General features: G+C 42.0%; 1 protein-coding gene across 1 annotated transcript in view; it reads right to left on the bottom strand.

The window, feature by feature from the left end:
* CDK19 (cyclin dependent kinase 19) overlaps nt 1-17,618 on the bottom strand; it is a 134,813-nt gene extending 117,195 nt beyond the window's left edge. The window contains exon 1 of the mRNA XM_068406935.1: nt 17,304-17,618. Within this exon, the coding sequence (XP_068263036.1) occupies nt 17,304-17,431 (128 nt within the window). The 5' untranslated portion in view covers nt 17,432-17,618. The remainder of the gene's footprint in view (nt 1-17,303) is intronic.
* Between the last annotated feature and the right edge of the window lie 915 nt (nt 17,619-18,533).

The raw sequence follows: 18,533 nt of genomic DNA, 5'->3' as shown, positions 1-18,533 counted from the left end.
ATTCTCCTCTTCAAAAACAAACTTCTATTCCTCTATGCTAATTAAAATGAAATAGCCTCATATCACAGTATTTTAAACATTTAACTTCTACCTCTGTACTTGGTGGGGGGGAAACACCTAAAACTTTTCAAGGGCAAAAGAAAACCTACAAAGTTACCATACCTAAAATTAGGCCAAATACTGCATTAACAGCTCGTAAGAGCTGTTCACCAAGTACCTGTCAGGAGTAACTTCAGAAGTGGACATGTCTGCTTCCTAAGCAGAAGGATTCACCAGGATCTACTGACATGATAATTCATATTCCCTCTTTGCTCCCCACCGAGGAGCCGTTTATTTTCATGAATTAGTCGTCTACAAGAACTTAGCTCAAGACACAGATGCAGCACCAAGAAATGCGTACCTTTATAAGTAATAAGCTCATACCTTATCTCACAGAAATTGCTTTTGATTTCATTAATTAGTCCAAATTTTAAAGAGCAAATAACAAATGCCCATCCCCTCTCATACATGGTTCTGCTATCTATGCAGCAGATTTACATAAACTGGAAAGTATTAACTCGATAACTCAGATAGCTCACTGAGACTGTGAAGACAAAATTATATTGTCCGCAGAATCAAAACCAACTCTGGATGTTTAAAATTGATCATAGCCTTTAAACTATGGTCATGTTTAAACTATGCGGTACAGAACAATCCCGTGCAGACATATCAGCTTGAATCCCAAAACAATGTACTCACTACAGCACCGCAGTACACCCTTCTTTTGGCACATCTACTTAACCGGGCACACCACCCCACTGATACGGCTACCCTTGAACTAGTTCTAGAGATGCAAGTATCGCATTCCGTTACTCAGACCTTTGCAGACTGAAGGTCACTGCAGAGACCGGGTATGCCGTTTGGCAGACACCGCCTTCAACAGCATTGCTTAACACCACTGTCACCATGAGCCTGTCATCACTTAACAGCCAGACACTCTACCTACAATTTTAAGATACAAATGAGAAATTATGAAAGATGTTTAAAAAAAATAAGCCACCCAACAACTTAAGAAATTATAGCATGTGGGAAAAGAAGGCAATCTTACCCAGCTGCAAACAACATACTCCTAGGACACCGAGTTTTATGAATGTTGAGCAAAAATGGGGATAATGAAATACTTACCTAAAATAAATGGGTGTCAAGGATAAAGAACTCCAAAGATACCATATTCTAGATCTCACAAAATGCTTTTTTACCAACAGCTTCAGAATCATAAACATAGCCTCCTTTAAATACATAAATATCATTTACTTGCTTTGGCAAAAATGCAAGTCTGTATGACTACTTGTCCAAAGTTAACTGTTCCTATTATGCAAACATAATAACTGTTTAAAGCACTTTCCAAAAGATCTCTGCCAACTGGTATTTTAACTAGTAATATTTCACATTTAATAGTAATCTCAAGAGAATCTGAGAAAGAAAGAAAGAAATATAATTAAAACTTCAATACCAAGTCAGCCAATACAATCTGATGAAATACACAATTCTGGTTACTCAATAAAATGGTATCAAATGGCCAAAGAAAAAAAAAAAAAAAGGTACTTTATTAGCTATTTCCCCACTTGTAAGAATTCCATAAATAATGTCAAATGGTGTGTGTGATAGGTAAGTATACTGTTCAACTCCCCAAAGACCTATGCTCTTACAAAACCCTTGAGGCAGGGGGAAGTATTTCTATGTTGAACATACAGATAAACTCTAGTGAACTTTGAACACATTTCAAGAACTTGTACAGAATTATACAGCAGGAAAGTTTTCATAAATCCTTTTCTGACAGATCCTGTATCTGTGCATTTTTCACTAGAGAGTGGAGCAAGTGTGATTAAGTTTAAAAAACAAATCCCAACAACAACAAACTACACAGCTCTGGTATGAGGCAAAAGGCACTCATGCCAGGGATAGCCAAGCAGAAGCAAGGTCTTTGTCCGTAATCATTTTCATCTGGTCCACAGAAATACTGGCTTGGGAGCAGGCCAGCTAACTTTAAGGTCCTGCTGTGTGGAGGTTTGTCAGAGGGCAGAGAGCAAGTGTCAGAGACCAAGGTTTAATCAAGCAGGTTCCATTAAACAGCCATCCCAGACTAAAGGTGGCAACGTGCTCACTGAATCTGAGCAAAAACCATAGCAAAACGGAACTGTAAAGGAACTGTATTCTTTCAGGGGCTGCAATTTAACAATTTTTATTAAAGCTTTTCAAAACCAATGCAGAAGAATTGCCTGATAGAACGGGTACCACGTCGCACCACTACCAAGTTTCTCCATGCTTCAAGTTCCCTTATCTGAAACTAGGGGTAAAGACTAAAACAAACATTGTTTCTAGTTCCAGAAGCATTACAATTCATGGTATTTTAAGAGGGATTAACTTTTTACAAAAATGAAACTGCTGATATGAGATAGCCCCTTCCTGACTCTATATTTCAGACTGCCACAGGCAGCATCGAAATGCAAGGGTCCTCACGCCCCCCAACAATAACTGAGAACATCTCTCTATTATAAAAATCCTTGCTGGTGTAAGGTTGTAACTTGGTCTTTGAGACTAAGCTCTTTTCCCTCACCAACAAATATCCAATTCTGTAATCCTTAAGGTTAATGTTAACATTTTAATTTGAACAGTGCAAAGGAAAATTCTGTTCTCTTACCCCAAAAAAATTTACTCAGTTGGGCTTATGCCCAATTGCAGTATTTAATGCGGAAAATTAAGATATGATTACTACTACTTCTGTGTAGCAGTTTCAGTTTCCATTTTCCAAATGCTTTGAAAAGAACAAAAAGTACCAAATTAACTTTAGAAGGGTGCAGTTCAGAAGACTTAGAATAATTAAAACATTTCAAAGGAGTTAAACTGCCTTAAGTATTGCAATTGTACTTCAGAGTGCTCCCATCATATGAGAAACTACTTTACAAACAAGCCAATGGAAAACTAGAAACAACTTGGCCAAGACCATAAGAAAAATAGGAGGATTTGAAAATAGTGCAGGGATAAAACATTAGTTTGAACCATATTATTCAAATTTTTAAACATTTAATGATAGTCCCTCTTGAATTCACAGATAATTTAATATACATCCCAAATTCAGAATTAATTATCCACATCAAGGAACTGCCTTGAAAGACTGCAATCACACTGAAGCTACAACTGTGATTATTACATCAGTTAATGCAGATATTAACATTACGGTATATACTAATGATAACTTTCTTAAATAAATTGCACAATATCATAGATAAAAATAAATAATACCTTTTTTTTAAAGTGCACATTTTCTTAAACAAATGAAGCACACAATATAAACATTCCAAGACCTAGCTAGAAAAATCTTATAGAAAATAACAACAATTCACCCTTATAAGCAACACTAATGGAATTTAAACATTTGTGACTTTGTAGGACAAAGCCTGGGAACACTACCTGGGAGATCAGTGTCCTTCAAATACAGTACTGCCCGGAACACAGCATTCATATAGATACCTTGTTATGCTCTAATCACTTTGTGCTGTATGGCAGCCATTAACCAAAGTTAAGCACTCAGCAAGAGATCACCAACAAGAGCTACAGACTTTTCCCCCCCCTAAGATAAGGCAAAACCATGACACTGAAGCACACCTAGAAGTTAGCTGAAAAATCCTCCGTGGTATCTGGAACACGGCACGTTCCAACAGCAAAGCCACGAGACTGAGCACATTCAGCACTGGTTACCTTACGCCAGTTGCTCACAGATTTAACTCTATACATAGCACATGGCCATAGGCCTTTACAAAGGTAATAGTACCAGTAAAAGTATCTAGAATTGACCAGAAAATGTGCCCTAATCTTTCAAAAAAAATGAATGGTTCTTATGCTGTAGTGCTTTTTAGGTGTACAGAAATAGCCACTAACCCAAAAGAATTACAAGAACAAAAAAAATCCGCATATGGTGTCACTAGGTTACGTGTGCTTCAACAGACTAGGAAAGTAATTTTCTTTTATCATTTTCCTCAAACCGTATTGAGCCTTACCCATTCAGAAGCTCAGCCAGCTCCTTTTCATCCACACAGCAACCAGCCACAAATGACAGAAGCTGGGATCTACAGGTTGATCTTAATTTATTTCTAGAGAAGAGTATAAATGCTGAATGTCAATGCATATATATTAGTTCATTTTGAGGGCTAAATAAGAAACTGAAAATGTGAAACAGTAAGGATAGCAAGTGGAAATTTAACAGAAATCTATGACCACATCAGTCCTTTAAAAGGTTTTTCTTTCTTCACCTTCAAGGGCAGCTGTCTGCTGCTCTGCTAAAAAACTTCACAGCAGCTACAGGTTGTTCCTACAGCCCAGTCCCAGACAAGTTCAACACGACATGGATGCCTGAGTCACATTTGGCAGCTTTTGGCCATGAAAAGAATGGATGAGACCAGCAGACTTTCACCTCATTCGTCTACAGTTGATAAGTTTACCATTTTACTAACATCTGTGGACCGTGTAGCTGGCCTGCCTACTGATGCATCCCTCAGAGGTTTGGTGGGAACCTTCTCAGTATTGCAAACAGAGGAGCACGCTTGTGTAGAGCACAGGAAAGGACTTCTCATATAGAAAGAGCAGATATCTATGTCACCTCATTTGCTCGAACCTGGGCTTGGACTTTCCTCTTCATAGCAGGATGGGAAGCCAACCTGCCCAGCAGGCAGTGACTACACGAGCTTTAAAAGTTGAGCTTCCATCTTGTCTGGAATTGCAGCTTAAAGTAAAGTTGGGGAGTGGAAGCAAGGCAACCAACCTACACCAAACAGGACAGTCGCCACTATGCAATACAAAAAGAGCTAGAGTGAAAAGAGAACCTCCAAGGCTGATCCAGGTACACACAAGGAAAACACTTTTTGGAACGGAAACAATATGCTACATTTCATACTGCAATTCTGAATCTTTTGTCTCACAAAGTCCTTATCATCTCAATTTTCAAAAAGGGGCCTGAATGCTACGGGGCTCATTGGTGTCACTGTCTGACAATACCCACTAAACTCTGCTAGGTCTCCCTCCAAACATACCCGTCAACACCAGCTACCTCAGCATATACACACAATAAAACCAGAAGGCAGCAATTCTCTATCTTCTGCCACCTCCAAGACTTGAAGTCCATACATGAAGCCATTTTGGAATCTATGAACATAGCAGAAATAAAAGGCAGAAGTTTGTGTCATTTTAGATGTTGCTCAAAATGCAAAAATACCAAATTCCTGAACACTAAGCATAATGCCCTACTCCATTTTCCAATAATTTTATAGACTTGCCAGTGTCAGGTACTTGTATAAATGCATGCCCAAAAGAAGGCTAACTCAGGACTCATAATACAATCTGTGAATTTTTAAAACATTCTTTTTTTGTTTGGTTGATTTTAAAAAAACTTCCAAAAAAGAACTTTTAAAAATTTTAGAATGCTAATTTCAACAAACAATAAAGTCTATTATCAATGTTTATAAATTGGCAGAGACAATCAAATATAGAGCAACTGATTACAACAATTAGCCTTTTTAAAAAAATATCTGACTTTCCTCACATACATTATGAGAAACAAGCAGAAGAGTTAGACAGAGCTTAGCTTCTGGAAAATCTGGCACGTTCCAGCCGTATAAAAGAGGTCATATTAAAAGCACAATTGTCATCAGTTTATGAATAGACACTCAGTGTTATCATAGTACCCTATTAGAAACTGAACTATACCCAGATTTTGTTCTATTATCTACAGAATATCCCCGGGTGTACCTCTAAAAACCACTGTTGATATGGTTACCCTTCTGTTTGTTTATTCCTCTGTAAACCAGTCTATGAACTCAGGAGGAAAAGTGCGTGTTAAAGAACAAGGCAAGTTCTTAAAGTGATGCTAAGCTACTTGCCATTAAACACAACACCCTTATATTGTGCGCTTCCACAGAGTCTCACAAAAGATGCTAAATAACTATATTAAAAAAAAAGCAATCTTCACCTACCATAGGTGATGTGTTCTTTATCTATGAGATGACAGCTGATTAAAAAGGCAAAACAGTGAATCTAAGCACTGATAAGATTTTCTATGTTATAACAAAAAAAAATTCATTTACCCAGCCATAATTTCGTTAGACTGGGAATGGGGAGTAGACGTCTCAATATCAACACGAGGAGATTGGAACTATTCCAGCACCATTACACATAATCTAACCATATCCTCTTCCTTTTCTTTTTTCCAGTAGTTTCTAATTCAGAAAATTAAAAGCAAGTCTTTGTAGCATAGATAACTTCTGTTAACAACAGTTTCAGGCTATTCTAGGCACAACCACAGATATATTTTTAAGATCTCTGTAATAACAGACCATTGGAAATCTTACTAATGTTAATCTTATTAAAATTCAGCCTTTACACTATAATAACAAAACTCTGTACTTGTAAGGAAAGAGAGCACAACATCAGTCACTGCCACCCTCACTCCAAATCCACTGATGAAGATTCAGAGACCTCAATCAGCTACAGGGTTGTTGCCATTGCTAAAATTAGACTGGCTCTGAAATATCTTGAGTGACTGAGACGTGAATTTCATAAATAGGTTTATTTTATAACAATTTGGCATAAGCAGACTTGACAGCCTCTTTATAAAGGTGAAAACTGAAGTGTTCACATTAAACCTTGAAAACTGTAAAATTATTCTGCTGCTCATGGTAATTTCTTCCAGCACTTCCTATATTAAAGCAGGGGATGGAGCTGTACCTGATCTTATTTCTTTATAGACAGGCTTGATTACAGACAATGAACAGATTTAGGAAATATCTCCCTTTCAGAAAGAATACTGCACAGAGGATTTGTTTCTTTAAAATAAGGAACAGCAGCAGCAAGGAGAAAAATACCTCTGAAATAAAGAGGAAACAAGCTTTCATTTATCTGTGAATTATTTACCAAGGCCACAGACATAGAGTCCTTTACACTTCCCCAAAAGAGAATCTGCCTTTTGTTTCATCAAATCACTTATAAGAAGAATGTTTGTGACTAAAATGTCAAGAACATCAGCTGTCTGGCTTTTGGTAATTTTATAAGTATGGATCCTAAAGCCATAGTGTAAAAACATACTGTAACTACACACTCCAGCTTAACGTGCATCACGTCTCTTTCTCTATAGTGCTAAATCTGGCTAAATACTACAACTTTGATAGGTAGAAAATTGCTATTAAAACACCAAATAATAGGAAGCCTATATTTCTTCTGGGTCTCTTTGGCAAGAACCTCAGTTTGAAATGCCAAATGCAGATTTTTTCCTAAACCATTATAATGCATTAGGTTCACTAGCAGAAGAAAAAAATATTGACTCAACATAAGACCTATCAAGAAGGACAATGGCGTAAAACTTGCAGTTACTTAGTTTTCCTTTTCTAGATTATTACACAACCAAATGCTTCCTCTCAAGACCAGATTTATTAGAGAGATCTTTTGCACAACAGAGCACATTTATTACAGTTGAAAAGTCACTGAGAAGAAAAAACACCCTCACAAGAAGGTATAAGGACCAGAACAGAATTCTACAAAGTCATCATGGGGTCCAATTTCATTCAGTTTAAAGCGGAAAAAAATAATTATTGCTAATGGAGCATCTCCATTTTTCCTCTCACTTCAACATCAGGCAATTAGGATTTCACAAAGTTACAGATGTCTTTATTCCAACCACTAAGAGAGTCTTGCTACTTCCTAACAAGGAACAAGGTCTTTAGTCACCAATCATCATACCTGTTCCCAGGGAATCCAAGTCGCATTCTGCCTCCTTTGAACTCTAAAACTCCGCGTCCCATAGTGAGAATAGGCTTCTCTCATGCTCTTTCTGCAGCTTAAGAGCATCATTTGGATAAAGTTTTACACTGATATTTTTTTCCTACCACTGAACTCATGCTAAAGGCAGAATAAATAGCATTCAACTTGTAACAGTCTTGGGTTGTTCTGAACAGAAGGTCAAATTAAATTTGGTAATTTATCTACCTCTGTTTCTCATTTGGAGCATGACAGAACTGGGCAAAAGAACAACTGGTTATCCTGTACAATGACTGGTTTTAATCAAAAGGTATGAAAATAAAGTTAACTTTGAAGTCTACAACGCCCTTGAGAACATGGCAACAACTCATACAGGAACTCTTTTCCATGAACAGACACATTCAAAAGACAGAGGCTGAAACCCACTGTTAGCTGCACTAACAATAATGAACCAAAGGAATGAACATGGCATTTTTGAATAAGCAAGGTGATAAATCTTAGCATGAATCTGTGGTAATCCATGGAAGTATTAATACGGGTAAGAATTTTCTCGAAATACGTTTGAATTTGCGGAATTCATGAGCCATAAGATAAGAATCCTCTCAAAAGAATCTATGCAGGAGTCAAACAGTTAATCTCATGCTGGTAGAATTTCATGCTTGAGTGGCCTTTGTATCATCAGATCTCTTCAGGCACTGGACCTCACGACATACCAAAGAGGTGGAAGAGTCAAGGACAATCACAGTCAGAGCAGAGTCCCAGCTTTACCTGTGTGAATGCTTCCAAGTGCTCTAGCAAAGACAGGGAAAGAAAGGAGGGACAGAAGATGCAGAAAACCTTCTGGCCACGTGAAAAGGATGGACTCTTCCTGCAATTAATGCTTGAGGAAACCAGATACATTGCTTCAAAATAGTGAAATATACCTCCGGATGTAGTTGCCATTCCAGCAGATCCAGCTTCTGCCTCCAAGTCAATTGCCTGTAACATTTATTTTCACTTGACTGTAAAAAGAAATCAATAGTATCCCCTACTTAAGTCAGCAGGGAATGAAGGAAAAAAAAAAAAAAAAAATCATACTGCACATGAGGCACAGTTTATGGGAACACGTGTTTAAAGCCTTACTGCCTGGGACCGTTCCCAGTTTGTATCTGTGCACTTATTTAGACCAGAACCCTTATCCTTAAGCGAGCGATCCGACACTCCCAGCATGCACAGGAAGCTATAGCTGTTCCTTTGCCTATTGGAAAGCTTGACTTCAGTGTGGCTTCATCTACAAGAGGAATGACCCTAGAATATTTCAAAATCATGAACTTTGTAGAAAACAGATGACAACTGAGGGAGAAACAAGCAGTTATGCAGTAGCCTCATCTGAAAATATTTATTTAAAAACTGCTAATCCCAGGAAAGACAGAAGTAAACATGAATAATGCCCTTCAGAGATCCACTGTTCCAGTAATCTCAGCTCCTCCAATCTTTCTCACAACCAGAACAGTCAGTTCTGCTTTCCAATAAAATAAATAAATTTTTAAAATCTAAAAAAAAAAAACCAAAATACCAACCAAAAAACCCAACCCACACTTAAAGACATCAATTTTGCAAAGGTTAGTTAACACTCTCTCTACAACATTCCTTTCCTTTCAGGCAGTCTTATTAGATACACTAATATCTCATAAATTCTCAAAATAAACCCTATTGCTAAATGAAAGAATTGTCCTCCCACATAACAGCCTAAGAAAATATTAATAGGAAATTCAGATACAGAAGTGAAGTATCAGTTGATTTAAAGACTCTCACAGGATTTTGTTAATAACAACTTATTTTAATTTAAAAGGTTTCTGTATTTTTTTCTTCTTGAGTCTGTTGAGACAGCTGAAGTTCACAAGAGGTACAATAATTTCTAATATCACAACTGGCATTTTTATCTGTCAGTCATCTAACTTATAGCCAACTGATCCACGTAAACCAAGTCCCCAGAGCTGGGAGGTCTCATAAACCTAAATTATTTACATACAGGACACTGGTAAATCAAGTCAAAACAGTAAAGTTCTTGTATTTGCTATACAAGTAGAAACCGTTCTTCATTTCCTAAAGTCACATGCTGAGTTAGCCAATTTATTCTAAAAGCAGTTGTCCTGGACCCGTTTCAGCATTCCTTCAGGCAAACGCGCTGTTACTGAAACAAATAAATCTCTTTTAAGTTCTAATACTTTGTTTCAGTGAAAGAGAATAAAAAATTTCAGCCTGTGTCAGTTCTCAAACACCACCAAAGCAGCTCAAGAAATGATATACCTTTGGAAGCAGAATGTAAGAGCCGCTAATCACTTCTGCTAACCATCCCTTCCTCGATCATACATGTGCACCATATCACCTCCTGACCTGTACATTAAACAGCAGTGAGCACATGCAAATAGAATCTTAATTCACTTCGTAAAACTTGGTAGTTAAAAATAGAGGAGAAAGACTGGGGTCAGAAGGCATCTATGCAAATCATGAGCTTGATTAAGGCCACAGAAGAGGCAAACACGCGCTTTCAGTACACATTTTCAAAAGATATGGGAAAATGTAATGTTATTAACACATCTCTGGTGAAATTTGGCTAGAACATTGCACAGAAATTCTGGTTACTTGTGCAAACATAACTGTAGCATTCTGAATCATGACAATTGCTGTGGCTTGGGGGTTTTTGTTGGGGTTTTTTTGGTTTTGTTTTTAAATCATGCATAATGTGAAAATACTAATTTTGAAAGCAAATTTATGAAAGAAACTTTAAAAAACTTCTACCTACAATACAACAGATTAGAGTGGATGACCCAAAAATACACTGACATTACATTTCTCTGTCAAGCAGTTCACATGAGAAGTATTCAGCTTCTGACCTAGCCCCTGTCCTACCTTGCTTTGCACCCTCTTACCAAGTGGAGGGCAGAAAGGAATCTCTTCTTCCCCCTCAAGCTCTTACTTCCTTTTCCTGCAGCACTACTGGAAAACTCTTAACCCCCTCACTCTGTAACAGGAAACTTCTTATCCTCTTCATCTCTTTAAAAAAAACCCACACCACTAAATCTTGAGAGGTTTTCCCTCACAGCTTATTACGGGCTAATTTATGGATCAGTCTTCCTCTGCAAGCTTGGCAAAAATCTTCACCTGTTCCCTCTCAAACACAACCTCTTCTATGTCGTCACCCTCGCTCACCTCCTTCTTCCTCAAGTTTCTACAACAACTCCCATACCTTTGTGCTTGTCATAGTAGCAAACGAAACACCAGCTGAATGCAATTTGCTTTCTGAAAGGCTATGGGCTCTACAGCTCATTTCTGCACTTGGTTTCAGGGAGAGAAACAGAAAAAAGGACAAAACAGCCATGGGAGAGACCATATGCAGGAGCCTGTGGGAAGCACTAAAAATTACTCATCACCACTAGCACTATCCTCTTGGGCAGGAAGCAAAGCCATGGTAGAGTTGCACTAGCAGCTCTCAGTAAGGCACAGTTATGAAATACTAACGATCTCTTCCTAGATTGAGTTTTTTTATTAGAATGCATTGCAGGCAACTAGTTAGACAGGTTTGGGTCAGTTCTGCTGCTCCTTCTTACACATATCAAGCGCACTCAGTGCTAACAAGTATTTTCAGGATTCGCAGGTAAATCTAGTATTGAGGTTTACCTAGCTATTGCGATATAGTGAGGCATGAAAACCTTCAGTCATTCTACCTTCCTCAAGAAGAAAAAAAAATTATGAAAGTGAGGAGCAAAACACAGCCTTTCAGATACCATCATCGGTAGAGATTTTGCTGCAGAGAAAGGTAATTGTTCAGGATCAAATATATTGCTTTCTGACTTGAGTCAGTATTTCTGTTATTTAGCCTGTCACAGGATTACATTACTAAACACCAACTACAGCTGAAAACTCAAATTACTTACATTCAAGACAATGTCAAATAGAGGAAATAATGAGATGTAAACACGTAAATTATTATAGACTTTCAAATATCTTACAAGCCTGTGCTTGCATTGGTACATAACACTCCAGCTTCACATTTAAGAGAGTATAATCCCTGCCACATCAACAAGTTGTCTCTCTTTTAACAATAAATGTAACTGCAGTACACATGTACCCATTCCCCTGTGATTTTACCGCCAACACTGTTCATTTGTAGCATTTAGTCAACTTGAGTGCAAGTTTCGTTTCCCGACACCCTCGTGCTATACGACTTCAGTAATTTAAGTTCTGCAGAATAACAATATGGGGAGAACAGTACACAACTTACTGTGATATGAATATTTATTTAAGAGAATAAGTAGATTAACTTTGCCTCTTCTACACTTAAAAGTTTTCTACCACCACAGTGATCTCAGTCATAAGCGTGACCAGATGCAACCTCTGAACAACATAACGATATTAGCAGAAACCCCAACCACTGCAAGTCACCCCAGGAGAAAGCCTGTTTTTTCAATAGAGCCATGCCTCACAGCATGATTTTTTTTTCCTCTCTTAATCAATATTTTTCCACTTCTGCTTCAAACAACTAATATTCATCAAATAAAAAACAAAAAAAAACTAAAACAAACAGAAGGTTACATGGCCAGGGCCACAGCCAGCATTCCTAGGCTACATTATACACTTGCCTTGGCTATGTGGTTCCCCTTCCTTTCTCTTCCCATGCCCTAACTTTCACTTGACTCTTGTGTGGACTCGGATGCTGTAAGCACTTCAGATCTGCATTAAGAACTTTATATTAATGCTTCTGCACACCTATATCAGTCCAAGGAGGAAAACAGACTCCTCTTTAGTTACAGGCTTACAGTATTCAAAAATTGGGGGGACAGAGATTTCATTTGTCTTCCCCCCCCCCGCCCATGCCTGTACACAGTGATGTTTTTGGACTTGCATCACTGTTGCCTAATCTCCAAAAGGAAATTCCATATTTGGCAGCTAAGGTGAAGCCTGTTTTATTCCAGTTCTCTTGTTTGAACGTTACAGGCACAATAATAACAAACTAATCTGAGAAGTTACAAATAGCGACTTTCTTTTTTTAAAAAAAAATATATTACCATATTAACATATAAATCTACATGTTTCATTCAGCTGATACACTGTACAGCACAGGGCATGGGCAACCTTTTATACTGGCCAAAGGATAACATGGCAGGAAGGTCTGCAGAGGCAGCACCTGCTACTGAGCAGACGTTGAGCCTGGGACCTGCCCAGGGTACAACTCCTGGCCCTTCTGCTGCCATCGCCTTGGAAGCTGATCACTCTGTATTTCTGACCTTTCCTCGGTAATGACATTAAAAAGCACATACCTGCTTTTTAAAACGTGTTTTGAAACATACAGATTAAGAATATTACCTACATAGTTACTTGGAAAGAAAAAAAAAAAGCTGTCTGCAATTTTATTTTAATAACCTCTGTTGCCCAAACCCAGGCAGTGAGACAAAGAAAAATAACATAGCCATAGCGTGAGAGAAAGCAGGCAGCTCAGTTGTTTACAGGTAAGCAGAAGCAGCAATAACTAGAAAGGTTTTATTCACATGAAGATTTCAGCTTTTGCAAGTGTTACATCTGCTGTTGCTGCTACAGAACCAAGAACAGAGTGGCCTATTTTCTACTTCACTCGTACATCCCATTACTCCTTGCGCGCTCCTGACTAACCAACGGTGGTATTTTTCATCTTGCTGACTCGCCCAAACACCCCCCTGCAGGTGAGCTGACATCCTGCTGAAGGAACAGAAATACATTGTAGTGGCCCAGACTGATCTTTCCCAAAGAGTAAAGGGAAATAATTGAGGCATATACAACAAACAAACAGAATTTCCAACCCTAGCTTCATCCTAAAAAATGCCTCCCATGTGATAAGGAGATACACAAAGTGAAACAACTAAGCACAACATCATGGATTAAAGTGTGATCAAAGAAGCAGCAAGGAATGTAATGAGGAGAGGTAAGGCATGAAACGAAACCATGCTTCCCTAACCATGACTGGTAAAATTGCCTTTTGTTTTATTGGACAAATGTGAACAAGTGTCCAAAAAAATGTTAGCGAAAGTCAACACACACAAAAATCATAACAGGTTTTCCAGATACCTAAAGAGCTAAAAACTTAACATTGACGACCAAATTGCAATCATGAGGCTTATATCGCTACTTCTCCCCTCAAAGCCACGGGTCCAGTTTTTGTGTACACTGAAATAAACCATTAGACAGCTTATATAAGGACCTATATCCTAGCCCTTCTGGGCTGTAAAGATATTAATGGAAGTTTTGCAAACCCAGGTGCTTAATTTAGCTAAACGCATAATGCAGGTAATACCGCTAGACCTCCTCAGAGCACACAAACACTACTAAAGTAAACGTAAGCTGCAGGTGCTCAACATCTTTAAAAATATGCTCATGCAGCCCATGCAAATGTCACGCCATCATTGTTCAAACCTGACTGCCTATTTAAAAAAAAACAAAAACACTTTTCACTTTCATAGAATCGATCGGCTCACTAGAAACATGCCCAAATGATATTCTACTCTCTGCTGAAAAAGCCAAACTAAGCTGTTACTTTGTTCAAAAACTGCTTTTATGCCCAAGCCATTGACAGAGATCTAAGCAATGGCAACCACTTTTTTTACAAGTATTTTATCGAAGAGCTTGCCAAGCTCTGTATAAACACATTTTACTATTTCATATAGTTTATATGCCAAGTTTTTGAAACACGAAGTGACAAGCTCTCAGTGGAATTTCTGCAGAGCTACAAGGTTCTTATTGCCCTCAGCCTCCTGAGACTGTAAATGGACTATAAGAAGCAAGTAGCCAGAATCTTTTTCATTTACACAGGAATGCCTTGCAAATTTGAAATACTGAAACAGTCTCTATGATCAGCCAAAGAATTCCTTTACACGAGGCTCAAAATCCCCCAGTGATCAGCTCACTATAAATATGCATCACTGCTGTGTCTCTGTTGCCAGCACTGGAAAAAGTTTCTCTCTATCATTAAGAACCCCTTAAAGTTAAGAACTAACACTAGATACCCTCCACTCCACAGAGATATTTTAGCGAGATATTTTCATAAGGAAATCATCTTATCTCAATGACTTGAGATTTCTAATTATTTTCTAATTTTTTTCTAACTTGTTCACATCTTACTTTCACCCAAGGTCATAAAATTACACAAAAGTAAACTAAGAGTGAACTCACCAATGCCATGAAAAGGAAAATCAAAAACAGGGAGAATAACCCAGTTTCCAGGCTTCATAAAGTAAAACCTCTGATTATATAGTACAGTTGCATTTGTGCCTTACTATATCGCATTTGAAGCTATCTGACTGCCTACTGAAACTTTGCACTTCCTTTTACCAGTTAGTTTTCTTATGGCTCAAGGTCTCCCTTTGATTAGTCCCAGCTCTGACACATTAGCTATCTTTTTATCATGTTTACTTTTGCTTTACTACCCATTTGCATTTATAATACTATTATTATTGTAGGGATTTTGAAGACATGTCCTTTATGGCGCTTTGTAACATCAACGTAATTCTTGCAATGGCTTTCAATTGCCAATGACCGAAATGAAACAGGTAAGATAGAAACAAACATTGAATTTCATTTTTTGCATAAAACAGTAAACCCAAAGCTCTGCCTCTTTTATGCTGTTTTTACAAGCAGTAATTTTAGGATTACTATATCAAAGAACAGCAAAAAACATTTAACTAGCATTTTGGGTGTTTTTGTGACCACTTCCTCTCATATTTTTTATATATATATATATATATATAAAAAAAAATACAAAGAAATTAAACTTAAAAAAAAAGAAAACACAACTACTAAACCCACAAATATCAGATGAGCTCAGTGGCAGCCGTAATACCCAGAAAAGCTTTAACATTTCCTTTTCAAGTTAGCTATGTTCTAGTATTCTTAAGGTTGCAGAGCAAGCTAGTCTGAATCGGAGCTCATTTCCCAGCATTTAATCGTCCTTCTGAATTACTGTGCTACCTTTTAGTTGTTAATCACTTTGATACTGCATCCCCTGAACTCAGAATTTAAATTTTCAAGACACACATGAATGCAATTTACTCCTACAGAAAAATCCCTGGACTTCTCTATTAATCTAAAGCAGCAGCGTTCCATTAACCACTTCTAGAACTTTATTTTTTAAATTGCCATTTTTCCATATTCAGTCTTTTCTTTTTCAAAGTTTCAGGTGCCTATAACGGACAGCTATTACTCTTTGGCTTTCTGTTAGAAAGGTATCACCTCCAATGTGCAAGTGTATTTTATCAAACTGTACAGTATGCTTAGAACACTTGTATAAATGTAGTCTGCACTGTTCACACACCGCAGTGAGAAAGTGCTTAATAGCTCTTCTGAAAGAAAAGGGTTGTATTCAGAACCTGCACCTGCGTGAGAGCCTTATTCATGCCCCAGCACTGCTCCTCTTCAACGACTGCAAACCAGCCAAGCAACACCAAATTGCAAGTGGAGTTCCCCACTGCTCTCTTAACCACAGTACGGTGAAATGGCATCCACTGGACACCCATCCCGTGGGGCCAGCTCTCTTTTCCCCAGGGAAAAGAAGGAAGCCTTGATTAGACGATGTACATGGGCTTAATGGCTAAATGACCTCTCTGGATCTAGCCAGCAGCCAGGTATTTGAGGACGGGGACAGGTATCGTGTTCTCGCACGGGAAACGGGGGCGATGGAGACACACCTCCCGCACACCTGTGCGTAGGGACCGACAGAAGCTGCCAGCTCTGCCTGCAAGGAGCCTCCCCGACACGCCACACGCCAAGCCTGCCCGGCTCTGGGTTCAGCAGGATACCTGGGGCTGGTGCCAGACCAGGGACCAACACGCTCCCCGGGGGGATCCCGGGCCGCTCGGGCGCATCGGCCTGAACGGGAGAACCCGGGGAGGGGCGGTGCTCCTCGCACCAAAGTTGCTCGCTTTCCGATCCCCTGCAAGTTCTCGGGGCAGAGTGTCAAAGCACGATCGCAGTCACACAAAAGATGAAAGCGATGACGTGAAACCCGGTACCATACCCAGAGGCGATCCCAACGGCACAGCCCGCTGACACAGCACCCGCCCGCTGCGCCGGCGGAGGGGGCAGAGCAGGACGCGCCACCGGGGCCTCGGCCACCGCCGGCGGAGCGCTGCCCCGTCCCAGGGTCGCCAGGACGGAGGGCACACGCCGGGGATCGCGACAGCAGGGCGGCGGGGGCAGCCACGGGGCAGAGGCGGGCGGGATCATCTTCCCCTCACACGACGCTAGGGCTCGGTGGGCAGCCGGGCACCGACCCGCGGTCGCACACGAACCGCGCCGCAGGGCCGCGGGCCGCCCCCGCCGCAGGCCCAGGACACCGAGGCACCGGGGCCCGCTCCCGGTGTGGGGCGGGGGCTGCCCGGGCGGGCTCCGCGCTCCGGCCCCCGCGCGCTGCCAGAAACTCTCCGGGGAGGGGAAGGGAAGGCGCCAGGGGCGGGGGGGGGAGCGGGGGGGCACCGGCGGCCGTTGACGGCGCGGCCCGGCGGCGCGGCCCTTACCCGTCCTTGCGGCGGGCCTTGTAGACGTGCCCGTAGGTGCCTCTGCCCACTTTGCAGCCCTCGTACTCGAACAGGTCCTCCACCCGCTCGCGCTCGGCCGCCAGCTTCGACTTGAACTCGTAGTCCATGTCTCGCCCATGGGCGGGGAGGGACGGGCAGGGGACGCGGCGGCCGGATCAGTACCCCCGGCTGGCGGAGCCCCCTCCCGGCGCCGCCATTTCCGGGGCTCGGCGGGGGCGGCGGGCGGGCGGGCAGGGGGTGGGGGGTGGTGGTTTGTTTTTGTTTTGGTTTGGGGCTTTTTGGCGGGGGGAGGGGGCGCGCTCCGCCGCCACCCGCTTCAACTGGGCTCCTCGCGGCGCGGCGCGGGGGATGCCGGGAGTCGTAGTGCGGCTGCGGGGGCCGGCCCAGGCGCCGCGGGCGGGACGTTGTGGCGATAAAACTACAACTCCCGGCATGCCCCGGGCCGCCCCGTCCAGGCGGCGCCTGCGCACTTCGCCCCCCGGAGACACCGAGCGTTTCAGCGGCCGCTGGGAACTTGCTGACTCTTCACGTTGCGGGGCAGAGGCGGGAGCGGCGAGCGCGGCCGGGCCTGGTGCCTCTCGCTGGGCGGGCAGGCGAGAGCACACCCCGTCGCCGCCGCCATCTGCCGCCCCTCGCAGCACACACCGGCCTGCGGGGCGCCGAATAGTGCTGCACCTTGTTTATCTCGCGAGCTGCCACTCAAGGCCCGGTCCCGCCCCCTTCTGGATGCTCCCCTCTGATTGGCCGGCCTCGCCCCGCCCCCGCGGTGGCTCGAGCGGCGGTGGGACTTCCCAGCCGCCCCGCCCGACGCCGGCGAGGGCAGAGCCGGGCCCGGCCGCGGTTTCGAGGTAGCGGCCCGAGCGTGGTGGGGCTGCAGCGTTGGGGAAGAGCCGCTGCTCGCCTGCGGGGCGGGGGCGGAGGCGGTTGCCGCCGCTCGACCTGGTGACAAGCGGTGCGCGGGAGCGGCCGTTGGGCCGCGTCCTGTGGCGGCAGCGCTCGGGCCCTGGCCCGCCCAGAGCGAACAGCTCGGCAGCGGAGAGGAGGCCTCGTCCCCGTCCCGGTCTCGGCTGTGCCGGTCCGGCGGCGCCGAACGGGGAGCAGGCGGAGGCGACCTGCGCGGCGTCACCTTTGTGTCGCTGCGGTTCCATGTTAGAAACGCGAATTCTCAGAAGGTGGCTGGGTGTAGCCAGATGCTGCTGAATAAACTCA

Source organism: Nyctibius grandis, chromosome 1, assembly GCF_013368605.1.
Source record: "Nyctibius grandis isolate bNycGra1 chromosome 1, bNycGra1.pri, whole genome shotgun sequence".
Lineage (NCBI taxonomy): Eukaryota > Metazoa > Chordata > Aves > Nyctibiiformes > Nyctibiidae > Nyctibius > Nyctibius grandis.
Note: the sequence above shows the minus strand (reverse complement) of the source record. Positions and strands in the feature narration are given on the sequence as shown.